Genomic DNA, 13,830 nt, shown 5'->3' on the forward strand with positions numbered 1-13,830 from the left:
CCTCAGCAACCAGGAGAATGGCTCATACATAATTTAAGTACTGGAGACACCTTGAAAGCTTGGCTAGTTAATTCAGAGAACAGCACAGGTCTTATTTCCCATGAAGTTTCCTATGCCATGTGTCATTATCAAGCTTCTTATTCTGGTTCCTTCCTAGTAGTTCCTCTCTCTCCAGCTCATATTTATATATTTGCTTCATGCACACATATCAACTTTCTTCTATTGAGCTTTCGATTTTTTTTTTTTAATACCAGGGATTGAACCCAGAGGTGCTTAACCACTGAGCCACATCCCCAACCCTTTTTATTTTTGAGATAGAGTCTTGCTAATTGCTTAGGTCCTTGCTAAGTTGCTGAAGCTGGCTTAGAACTTGTGATCTTCCTGCCTCAGCTTCCCAAGTCCCTGAGATTCCAGGCACACACCACTGAGCCAGTCAAGTTTGTGAATTCTTGAAGGGTGAAAAAAAAATCTATGTTTCATAGTTGGTCTTTTAATCAGGGAAGAATGTAAGAGGAATTAATTACATGTAAATGAAAAGAAGCTGAACTGCTTACACTACAATTCCCTTTATTATTGTTGATATTTATGATACGATATTACCATTTCAATATTTAATGCACACACAAATAAATGACATAAAATACATAATTCACCCTGATAATTTTAATCATACACAAATATGAAGTGATCAGAACTATGTTACATAGATATTTTACAAGAAAAGGGGCTAATAACACATTCAGATGAAATATATCATTAAGTTTGGGATGTTATATGATGTTAAATATAGATATACTTAAAACAATTACTATTTATAGAACCAATATGATATTTTGCTATTTAAAATAATGAATACTGTGTAAATGAGTACTTATAAAAATATTTTTAATCAAAAAGCTATGTTCTACTCATTTACTTGGCAGTTACAAAAATATATATTCATCTGAAACGCTAATAAATTTGCTTGAAGCATTATTCAAATTTGAAAGTGTTTTCTAAAGTATTTCACCAACTTAGTATTCTTGACTACATACAATATTTATATGCACATGATATTAGAATAGGTTTGTTACAAATATTGTCATTTTAAAAGATACAAGTGATCAATAAACACAGACACACTGAAGATTTCCAAACCAAACAACCGACACAAACACTTGACCCACCAGCTGCACCATGTACAACATAAAATCCTGAAAGCATTTGTTGAATTCCTACATGACATTTATTCTGTTATTTGCACCTAAAATTAACTATCAAAACCTTCCTATTTCTAGTAGAACTGTAATTTTAAAACTTAACGGTTTTCTTTTTAATCAGCTACTTCTTGATGGCAAAGCCAGATCAAATAATTTCAAACTGAATTGTGAGTAGTATGGTTTGTATTTTGAATGTCCCTCAAAGGTCCATGTAGTAGAGGGCACTACTGGTGGAACCATGCAGGTGGGGCTTATGAGAGAAAGTTATGTCATTGGGGGGGGGGTGTACCCTTGAAAGGGACTGCAGGACCCTGGTCCCTTTTCTTTCCTTGCTTTCTGATCACAAGTTGAGTGGTTATGCTCTGCCATGTACTCCTGCCAGGATATGTTGCTTTGCCACAGGCCCAACACCATGGGGTCAGCTGATCATTTAGAACCTCTCAAACTATAAGCTGAAACAAGCCTTTTTTCTTTATAAGCTTATTATTTCAGGCATTTTGTAATGGTTACAAAAAGCAGACTAAAATATACCAAACTAGCATCAGTGATTGAAAGATGTTCAACCAAGTACACTTACTACTTTGGACAGCTCTGATGTCTACATTACATACGCTGAACAATTCCATTTTTCATATCTTACTGTAAAACAAGACATAAGAATCTCAGTGACTTTTATGAGTTATCATAAAAACAAAAGTAGTAAATACATATAATATATAGAGAGACATGCATACAGATATATCTCATTTAGTACACCTAGTAGACTTCAGAAATCTCTTCTCAGAGAGAGACGCAAACTATCCTGAGTGAAGTAGGCCTTGTGTCTAGGGAACAAAGGCTAAAAGACACACAGGCCACATAACAGTCTTCCATGCTTGCTCATAGATGTTTGCCAATATGAATACTGACATTGCTTTTAATGGCAAATTGTTGAAGTAGTCAAATTCTTCTGAAACCAAAGATTAGCCATAATGACTATTATGGAATTGTAGCACCAAGGAAGATGGCGGCCAGTATTTGTAAAGGGAATCACCTGGGGCTATTCTTGGCACAACCCCTCTTATATTTTCCCAATCTGTTCTGAAAGTTAAAGCTTTGCTGAGAATCATCACTTAAACTGCAAACACTTGAGAATACAAAATATTTTTTTTCATAATTGAAATTCAGATCATCCTAAACCATTTCAAAATCTTTTCCCCTAAGAGTTAAAGAAGACAACTGACAACCCATTCAGCAAACAGGTTAAAGAAAACAGGTAAATGAATATATATATATATATATATATATATATATATATATATATTTACTATTACTATGAGTTGTTAAACTATAATTTAGTAAGATGTTACACATAAAATTAGTCCTTAAAAATTAAATATAGTTTCCATAAATTCAGAAGCAATTCAGTCCAATCTAGTTTCAATAGTACTTATAAAGGAGAATGACATTTGAAGTAAAATATAAAGTACAAGCGACCTAAAGGATGACTATTGATTTCACATTTTCTTATTATGAGTTTATAAAAACATAAGTGAATAAAAAAGGTGCCCACTAATCAGCATTAAACCATGTTATACAGAAAAAGATCTACTTCATCTAGTGAAAGAATACTTTAGTATTTTAGGTAAAAAATATATTATTAGTTTTACATACATGGAGTAATTTATTCTCAACCTAATACTTCCAAATCAATAAATACTAATCTTGCCTATAAAATATGTTGCCAGAAAAACCCTTGAAAAGGGTTTGCTTTCCTTAAATCAGTTTGCCCCTTACAATTTGCTTGCCTGTTCATTTTCTTGGCTAGTACGATTATGATTAGGATCAACTTCATTTCCTTTTTCATTTAATGATCACAAAATTTAAATGAATAGTCATAATCAATGTCATAGGTTTTACAGTATCCTAAGAAGTTGACCTCATTTTAAATTGAATATTGTTGCTGCAAGAAGAGTGGCCAAAATGCACAGGACCCTAAACCACTGGAAGAATGTGCTTGAAGGGACAGAAGATAATGTGGGACTTCAGGTTGGGATACTGGTTTTTAAAATAAAGCTTACAATCTAATTCAACATCACATAGCTAACAAAAGTAAAACTAGTACAGAAATTTTTCCCCTTCCTTAAATTCTAATGGAAATAGATGTAAGTTTCTAGTCTTTTTCAAACTCCTCATTCTCTTTAACAGCACACTAAATTTTATAATATTAGAAAATATGTATCAGTTATGATAGAATATTTATGATGCATTGACTATGAATTACTAATTATTATTTTTAAAAATACATTTTAGTTGGAGATGGACACAATACCTTTATTTTATTTATTTTATTTCTACATAGTGCTGAGGATCAAACCCAGTGTCTCGCATGTGCCAGGCAAGTGCTCTACCACTAAGCCACAACCACAGCCCCACTAATTAATTATTTTTAAGTCAGGTCCTATGCAGAGATCCCAAATTTCAATGCATGACTCTCTTTCCCTTTTAGGTAGGAAGGGGCAGATGTCCAAATCCAGAGTTTGGATGAACAGTTAGCAGGCTTTAGCAATATTTGAAGAAAACATGGTTACAGAGGAACATGGTTTTAAAATTCAAGGCAAATTAAATGTCCAGTATCATAAGGAGACATAATATGGTATTGAAAAATTGACCCATTAGATGTTTTTTTTTTTCCTACTATTACCACTGTTTTGGAATTGATAGTCAAATTTTATATCATTACATTCTAGACTTTCAATATATATCTAAAACTGCCATCTTAGATTATAAGGCATATGATATAAAATATTTTGTTCAGTTTGCAACAGCACTGGGTTTCCTCAAAATGTGTATCCAAATGGTAAAATGTCCAGGAAATCCTGTGATTTTCATGTGTTAAAGGCATTTCACATAGTTCCATTCACTTTTTTTTTTTTAGTTACAGATGGACACAATATCTTTATTTATTTATTTATTATTTTTATGTGGTGCTGAGGATCGAACCCAGTGATCTACACATGCGAGGCAAGTGCTTTGCCACTGAGCCACAACCCCAGCCCCATTCACTTTTATTTTCAGCTTAATATGTATATTTTCATGGCAACACAGGCCATATAACTCTAACTTTACTAACAAGTAATTGATAATATTACAATAGTTGTTATATCAACATGGAAAAGCAGCATAACATATTAAGAGAAAGGATTTCCTGGGTTCGAATTTTGCTTCTACCACTTGTGAGTCATACGAACTGGTACAAGTCACTGGAACATTCTTTGCTTCAGTTCCTCAAATGCACATAAAATGGGAGTGATAAAAAGAAGACCAACTAATATCAATGTTATGAGGATTATGTGAAGTAGTAACAAAATGTGGGAAAAGCAATCAGAGGTGCCACTTAGCACACAGTGATCATTTAGTAAATATTAGTTACAGATATTATTACAGTAAAAAACAACAGTGACTCATGTTAATAGGAACCATTCAGGCGTTCATGAATTTAGTAAGTGGCATATACACTGATGGACTGTACACGTACATCTAACCCTGGAAATATTATTGAGCATATTCTATTATAGAGATTAGACCCTTTAAAATAGGTTAATTTGTAAATACCTAAAGAGCAGATAGAGGGGCCCAGGAGATGTGGCAAAGTTCTAAAATGTTTAGGTGACAGGCCTCTGATGAGGATCACTGCCAGGACGGTGACTAGAAGACAGTCATGACAACATGATAAGCAGCAGCTAATCAACCAGTGTGTTCACTCATTAGCCCTGCGTTGAAAGCTATTGAATTTTCAGAGCAGGAAAAAAAATCACAAATTAGATGAGCCTTCAGGATCACTTGCTGAAAATGTCAAGAATGTGAGACCTCAGAGAGTCCAGAGTTATTTAATATAGAAACTTATGTGAAGGTCATTATCTTCATTAAATTCAAAATGTCCAACTTTTGCTCTGAAAACTTTGATCTTGGTTTCCTTGTTTGTTGCTTTATCTATGGGCTCAATAGAAGAATCTCAAGTGCTTCCATGCCAAATGACAACTATTACCTTGACCAGTAAGTTTACAGACATAATATAGAACACGGTATTTTTGTTATTCAAAACACAGCTGCTAGTGATGAAGGTATTTAATGATAGTGTGAAAGCCATTATTAGATTTTGCAAATTAAAATTTAATAACGATTTGCCTAAACCATGGTTATTTCACATACTTAGTCTAAATCCACATGCAGTCATGTGCCGCATAATGACATTCTGGTTAATGAAGGACAGCATCGATGACAGGGGTCCCACAAATTAAACCATCTAATGATGTCATAGCCATCTCAGCTTGTGTAAGCGCATGATATTTGCATGATGATGAAATTGCCTAGTGATACTTTTCTCAGAGCTTCCTCCTGTTGTGAAGCAAAGTGTGGCTCTAATTATTATAAACACAATATGAGTCTTTCCATTATTTTGAGAATTATGAATTTAAAATAAATGTTAATTATTCACAATGATAAAACCATACCATTATATCAGTGCAGAAACGACAAAAATTACACATAATTTAGGATGAACATGGAATATACTTTGTGTCCACAATCAAGGTTTCCGGTGGTCCTTTTAAAGTATAACAAGTAAAGCTTTATTTTCACATCTTGTACAATACTTGGATGAAAAAAGCACTCCTGATGGTGAATTCTTTTGAGTCTGACATCTTGTGGAAAGGCTTCCAAAAACTGAGTTTTAGGTTTCTTTCTAAGGTAGACAAGTGAGTTTTTAAATAGGTTTATTTTTTTCTTCTTGACCCATTCCCCTTCCCCTCACCTTGCTGATCCCCACACCATGCCCTACCCAGGGTCACTGATGCTACAGCATGTGAGACAAGAATCCTTGGGAAGCCAGGCCCACAGCAGAGACCAAGGACAGCACCAGCTCACTGGACGTGCTCATGAGCATAAAGTACACTTGGAAGTAATGGAAGAAAGTCTTGCTGGAGGCCTGAAAGCTCCCTTCTCCTCTACTGAGCAGCCCTTAGGACAAACAGAGAAGCATATGTTTCAGCTTCCACATATATTCCCTCCTCTGACATGAATGGGGGATGGAAAACCTATGCTTCCCAGTCGATACCATTCTTAACTTTCACATGATGATGTGCCAAGTGTGGCCATGTGTTTTTCAGTGACAGACTTCTTCAAGCAAAACTATCCATTATTACATGTGTCCATTTGGGGAAACTGAAAACAGATACAATCAAATGAATGAATCCGAGAGGAGACCAATAGTTAAATGTTTTTATCTCGGACATTTTTTTTTCTATAAATTCCGGAGATGGATTTTTGCATGAAAAATGAAGACATGATATCAATCTACAGAGATCACTTTGTGAGGCTGAAGTCTGAATGAACTCCTACCCGTTTCCAGCATAAATATCCAAGTACAAACTGAGCATTAGTTATAAAACACCGTGGGGAAAGATTTAGAGGAAAGAAAAAAAATGCAGTTCTTTTATTTTCAGTAGAGAATGCTGAACCAGCATGTACTGGTCAGGGCCAGTGTTCAGAAGCTTCCACCTGCTTGGTTCCTTGGGATTCTCTTCATTCTTCTCCAGCGGGGGGAGGGGGCTCGCACAGCTTGTACAGCCTAGAAGAGGCACAGGTAAGTTTGACAGCTGCCCACTTTTTGTACCTTACCTGAGATAATTTTATTGGTATAACAAATACATTGAAAGTAATTATTTTTGGTTCTACGAGTCAAGGCCGCATTGTTTACTTCACTAAGCATAGCATATGAATAAGCAAACTCTAAAATTTTGGTTCTGTGATTTAGAAAACCAGGTTTCTTTGCATCTCTCAATGGCTACTGATTATGCAACACTGCATTTTAAAAACCTGCTGTTCTGCTCCAGTGCTGCCAATCCAAGCCTGCTTAGCTTGCTGGTAGTAAAAATCTATTCTCTGAATTCCAGGAGGTGATATTATAATTGCCATCACCTCTGTCATTATGAATATCTTGTTTACAGGAAGACAGCTCTTATCTCACAGGGATCTGCTGGTTTTCTGACCAGTTTTGAAGTTAACTGCATTTTGGACTATGCCTGTGGTGTGGATGTGAATAATGGCCTAACATGGCAGATTCCTGAGGCCTGAATCTCAAAGGCACACTAGCTGGGGTTTCCTAAGGACTGGCCACCTGGTTCTGCCGTCTATCGCTTACCTGGTCAGTGGATTCTAAAGTGGGTCAAAGAATCCACATTAACTGTGGAGATGCCTGGAGATGCTCCTCTTTGTTTGAGCACTAACAAAAAATTCTAAGGAATTAGCTAAGATTACACAAGTTCCAGTCTCCACATTCTTTTTAATAGTTGAATCCTAATTCTAGAACCAAAGTAAAAGTGAACATGATGGCTGCCAGATAACCCTAACTCTAGTGACCTTAAGGCCATGTGCGTTAATTTCAGTGTATCCTGAAAGAAGAGAGGCTGAACTAGAGTGGTTGGATATTGGACTACACCTGTTACCCCTAATAGTGACCAAGGTTCCACACTGGTTGCACTGCAGAGCTTAAGCTAATGACTTTAAACGCAGAATCCGACGCTACCCCTTCATCTGTTTATCTATTTCTGGTGCTAAGGATTGGACCCAGGGCTGCATGCATGCTAAGCACACACTCTACCTCTGAGCCAAACTCTGAGCCCCAACTTTTCCCTTTTTCAAAAGCAGTCCAAACTCAGGGCTAGCTGTAGTGATTCACTCCCATTGACAGATTACGTTGAACACAGCTTAAATGAATTGTTAACCTACTTAGTAAATTATAAATTCCCTCTCCTTTGACATTTAATTCCATGCTAATTCTAAATCAATGGGGAAGAAGGAGAAAGCTTTAATTTAGAGTTGTAAATTCGGTTAACAACATGAACTTTCTTAGGAAACGCAGAATGTATTATCTTTGAACGTACTTCAAGTCGGGAAGGTGGTTTATGTTCTATATGTTATCTCCATGGAAGAGATGAATACTGAACTAAGGACATGTCACATTATAAAAGCTTATTTCATCTTTTCTGGAGAAGAGAATGCATTAAATTGAGCTGGTGTACTTGAAATGTTCTTTTGCAGCTGAAAGATAGGGTGTTACTTCAAATTGCTTTCTCAGGACTGAAAAAAAAAATAGGATGATCAGAAGGTTCTTTTCCTCCTTAATTTCTGTCCTCTTATTTCCCTGACAGGGCTGCCTAAGGTGTAAGAAAGCACAATGGCTTTTACTCAGGTAGAAAAGAAAGAGGAGGATGGGCGGTGAACGTCCTTACCCATGAGATCTGGGCTGTGCCACCACATCCCATTACCTTGCTCTGCACGTTTGTACAGAATGTAACTAATGCCACTGGGTAGATGAGTCTGAAATGTCTGCCTTGCAAATTGGAGAAAAGGCTACTCTCTGTGATCACCTAATGAAATAATAGCTCTGGGTTCTGTGGAGCTGGACAGATTCAGCTTCTGAGGCTTCTTGGAAGAGACTCAGGGTTATTTGAGTTCAGACACATTTGTAATAGAAATTGTAGAGCTCTGGGAATTCAGAGCAGGCAGATGAAGTTTGGAAGTAAAATGTAATAGGTAAAGAGTTAGACTCCAACTCGGCTCTGAGGCATTTGTGTTTTGGCAGCTAAATTGTTGGGCACCGGGAGGCCTTTTTTTTGCCCAACATCTGGGGCCCTTCCTGTATTCTCATTATACTCATGCATACCAGTGCCCTGCAGGAGTGAGGTCTGTTCCTGGCTCCACTTCCTCCTATTCCTGTTTGGGCTCAGGGAGCCATTTTTGGAGCTGGTGATTCAGTCCAAATTCAAATTAGCAGAGAGAAGAATTTTCAAATTTTATTCTTATATATCAGGCTTTTCATCTTTCTTTTCTTTAGTATTTATTTTTTAGTTGTAGTTGTAGTTGGACACAATACCTTTATCTTATTTATTTATTTATATGTGGTGCTGAGGATCAAACCCAGGGCCTCGCGCATGCTAGGTGAGCACTCTACCGCTGAGTCACAACCCCAGCCCATGCTCTTTACTTTCTATATAGCAAAAATATAAGATGTATTAATGGAGGAGACAAAGTAAATGCCTCTTCTGAGGTTCAAGTACCAATGGTACACTATCTCAATACAATTCTCTTTATCCTACAGATTGGAAAATAGAATCTCAAAAAACGAAGACCTCACTAAGATCACGTAGCAAGATCTGGGACTCCTCAAAATCACTTTTCTTCTTTTTTTCATTTTTAACCACTATAGTACGATGCGGCCTCCCCAAATAAAGTCTTTACAGCAAAATAGTTCCAGATTTTGTGACATAATAGAAAACAAGGCCAATATGCCACAACTAGTGATCTGACATCTGGAATGTCATATTTGGTCGTTGATGAAAATTTGACAATTGCTTTGTAAATGTAGAAGCCAAAGAGAGGAAGTCTGCCCCCAACCCCTACTTCAGCACCATTCAATCACAGCACATTCATCTGATCGCCCAAATCTATTTTTTCTTCCCATTCTATTGGACTGCAAGCACCTAGAGCACATGGAATGCTTCTCATCACCTTGATATCCTAAAACCAAAAGTAGTTTCAGACACTGATTCCTAGAGGGGAGTATGCAAAATGTGATGAAGCCAGGATGTCCAGGAACCCTATTCCCAGGAATAGACTTTCTGTTGTCACTACTCAGAACCAACCTACCTCAGCACTATTAAAGACTAATACTCCTCTCTCCAGCATTCTGATTCCGAAATTATTACGTTCACTCTTTCTATGGTATGACCACAGCCACTTCCTCCTTTTTCGAATTCCAGATCAACCAGCTCCTATTTTCCTTCCACATTTCCACGTGCTCTCCTTTGACTCTGTCACTCCTGTTCTTTTGCTTTCTCTTCATTATTGGCATTTCTCTGGTAGGTTCTGGATCTTCTTTCATCTGTTATCCACTCACCATGGCAATAAAATTCACTTCTATATCCTCACTGACCTTCTAAATATTGATGATTCACAGGACCACAGCTCCACCTATTTGCCTCTCCTTGGCTTTGGACCAGTGTGTTGAACTGCCCACTAATATAACCCACACGGAAGTCCCTGTGATCCACTATCTCAGTGGCAATAACCTCCAACCCCTTATTACTCAAGTCAAAGATTTTATAGTCACTCTGGAATATTCCATTCCCCTATCTATCTTCATTCAATTTGTGTCCAAAGACTAGTAAGTCTGCCTTCTAAGCACTGTTCTAATCCACTCTTCCATTGGAGTTCTCAATAGTCTCCTTTCAAAATTCTATCTTCAGTCTTAGAAATAGACCCTTTTAATGTCACCTGAGACAAATTCTATAAGTCAGATCTTCTTCCAAGTAGGAAGATTGTTGATGTTTCCCTATTGTCTTCAAGTTAAGATGAAAACTCTTCAGTATTTCTGATATGTGTCTTTCTGATCTGGCCCCTGCCTGCATCTCCATCCTCCAGTGATCTATTCTTAAATCACTTTCAACTGTCAGTCACACAGACTAAAGTATGGTTCTCAGAATGTGATGTTTTCTCTGGGCCCCCGTGTCTAGACCAGGAGCATTCTGTGACCTTCCTTCTCCCTCCTTTGGCTGCGCATGATTCTTCCATGTTCTCATGACAATTTATGCTCGGTTTGTGTCACAGTTATTATCACATGTAGTGTACTATGATGGAGATGGGTTGGGGGATTTGAACCAAAGACCATCTCAGGCAGAGAGAGCACACTAGACTTTTGTGAAGGTACCTTCCAGAAACACTACCCTAGCTTTGCCTTGGGTGGTCTGAGCTGGAGAGGCAAATGTGTCTTTCAACTCACTGCCTTTGAGGATGGAGTGCTGTTCTAGCTGAGTAGGAATCCCAGCCCTCTGTGCTCAGAATTCTCTCTGCACCATCCAAGGGCAGCTTCTCACATTCCACCTTTGCTTACAATGATGTTTTCCTCACCAAGCCTACTTAACTAAAAGCTCCTTGAGGGCCAGAGCTACTTCTATTTCAAGTTTACATGTTTCATAAGGCATAGCAGACTGGGCTGCATTTCTTGGGTCCTAAATAGATGCTTGTAGAATGAATAAAAGAGTAACTAAAATCCATTTTTTTTAAATTACTCTTAATCTCTCAGGGTTATTATTTTAACTTTATAGCTGGCTGATTTTATTGAGCTTCATTTCAAGTATTACATAAACCAATAAAGAAGAAAGTGAATTCATCAGTTGCTTTTCTTGTGTTCGGCTTGCATATTGGCTTATTGATCAGGATGCTAAAGTCTTATCTCAGACTCACTGTTTATTAGTGCTTATAAGATCTAGCTAAAAACATCCTGTGAGCCATTATCTTGTTTTTTTTTTTTTTATTGGGATTTTAACACTTCAGTGGGTCTGTTATATAATATACCATGTCTGCTCAAGGCATTGAGGAGACAACGCTTATGTGCAATGATTCTTCAGCAATAGAAACCAGGAGATTCTAATCTAATCAACTGTGGAAGATAACGATAACAAGACGAGGATTAAACAGAGTTAGGAGTTAGCACTAAAAAGAAATGCAACTATAAAATGAGTGCTCCATCCATTTCAGGGTGGGGGATATGTTTTTCCTTTTCAAAGAAATTTCACTTCCCATGTAGTTTCTCAGAATGAAATATAACTTCATAAAGGCTGCAGTCTTCATTCTTGCTCTGGTAATGGTGTTGCAAATAAAAACAAATAAAAAAGTGTCTTGTCTATGACAGCATTTGCAGGAGCCTACTTCCTGCCCAAAGGCAATTGTATAAAAGCAATTGCATGTAGAAGAAATTAGTTAGCTTTGTCCCACTCCAGGATAGATGACTGCCTATCCTAATCACCAGGGAAACTGAGAGGAAAACATTTTTTCTGTGGATGCTAACTATGTTCATCTGTCTTAAAGGTAGACTGGAGTCCTTTCTTATGATGATGTGTGAACTGTGAATATTTAGCATCTCAGATGATAGCCCTGTTAATATGCTTACTCATTCACATGTTCTTGAAATCAGTTTAGATATTGGATGTCTATGGTGAGCAAAGGAATAAAATCTAAAATCCATACTGACTCCTGAAAATTCCTATTCAGGTTGGGCACAGAAACATGTCAACAAAATACCACAGCATAACATAAGGGCTATCATACAGCAATATACAAGATACCTAGGGCAACCAGAGAAAAGGAACACAAATAAGACTACTAGCAGGAGATGATAACTAAAGTAGATTTTGTGGGTTAAGTAGGAGTCTTCCATATAGACACAGATAGGAAAGACAATCCCAATAGAGGAAAGAATATGCATGATAATAGAAGGATAAATGAAAATGGCATTTTGGTTATAGGCCCAGTTAGTTGTATCCATGTGGACTTTTTTTTTAAATTCATAATGGAATGTGCAAAATAGGATGGTATCCATTTAATTATGATCATTTATCCCTAATCACACTTAGTGCCTGGGTGTTTCTGAGGTCAATCCCCAGGAATATTATGATAGTGGACATATCCTAAAGTAGGTATATTAGCCATGCAGAACAAAAGCTGATGAACCCTCTGGAAAGAGAAGGCAGGGATGTACTTACCTTGGAGCTGATTGAGGGGTCCGGTCTCTCACTCCCAAATTCTTTGCTGTGTTCTGAACTCTTGCTCCCTGAAGTCAGGAAAATCACTTTTAGCTCTATACTGTATTACTATTTATTTAAATATCATTAATATCTGAATGTAGAATACTTATTCCAACAATATATTTAACATCAAGAGAGACTGGATAAGGACTAAGAGAAATCACCACCTGAACATCTTTGAAATTAATGCTTTTAAGAATCAAAATATGGCATGAAGGTGTTGTAAGGCTGCTCATGGTGGTATTCCCAGTGATTCAGGAAGCTGAGCCAGGAGGATAGCAAGTTCAAGGTCAGCCTCAGCAATTTGCCAAGGATCTAAACAAATTAGGGAGACCTTGTTTCTAACTAAAAAATAACAAGAAGTGGGGGTATGCCTCAGTTGTAGATCCCTTGGGTTCAATTCCCAGTGGCAAAGGGAGGGAAAAAAAGAAAATATGCTATGCTGTTCAAAATGATTAATAATTATTTCTAAAGACATCTGAACCATTCAAATAAGTTTAACAGCTTCCTGTTCAACATCCTATGTATGTCTTTATTCCTAGACACAATAATTAATAACTTCAAATGCTGAAAATAGGAAACAAACAAGGTATAAATACCTGCTGTCCCACCACCTTCTTGGAACAGTCAGGCACCTGTTTTTCCTTAGCTGAATAGCTGACTATTTTAAATTTAATAATATTTAGCAAGAAAATGCTTTCTGAGGGGCTGGGGATGTGGCTCAAGCGGTAGTGCGCTCGCCTGGCATGTGTGAGGCCCGGGTTCGATCCTCAGCACCACATACAAATAAAGATGTATCCGCCGAAAACTAAAAAATAAACATTAAAAAAATTCTCTCTCTCTCTCTCTCTCTCTCTCTCTCTCTTAAAAAAAAAAAAAGAAGTATACTCAGTCAGTCACCTAACAGTCGGTTATTGAATATTCCAATGGTGTATCATGTACTGAGTATACAAAATATTTATCGGGTATCAAATATGATCATGTGTATCAAATGAAACTTCCAGACA

The 13,830-nt window shown here is 37.1% G+C and overlaps 1 protein-coding gene across 2 annotated transcripts in view; it reads right to left on the reverse strand.

The window, feature by feature from the left end:
* Window positions 1–556: 556 nt before the first annotated feature.
* Window positions 557–13,830, reverse strand: part of PREX2 (phosphatidylinositol-3,4,5-trisphosphate dependent Rac exchange factor 2) — a 294,603-nt gene continuing 281,329 nt past the window's right edge. Inside the window, exons 39-40 of one of the 2 annotated variants that reach the window (XM_081266437.1) lie at window positions 12,782–12,849; window positions 557–6,807 (exon numbers count right to left, since the gene is read on the reverse strand). In XM_081266437.1, coding sequence (XP_081122563.1) covers window positions 6,762–6,807; window positions 12,782–12,849 — 114 coding nt within the window. In that variant the 3' untranslated portion in view covers window positions 557–6,761. The remainder of the gene's footprint in view (window positions 6,808–12,781; window positions 12,850–13,830) is intronic. The other variant, XM_081266436.1, reaches the window with a different exon arrangement.

This window comes from Spermophilus citellus, assembly GCF_964194105.1.
Source record: "Spermophilus citellus genome assembly, chromosome: 14".
Classification (NCBI taxonomy): Eukaryota; Metazoa; Chordata; class Mammalia; order Rodentia; family Sciuridae; genus Spermophilus; species Spermophilus citellus.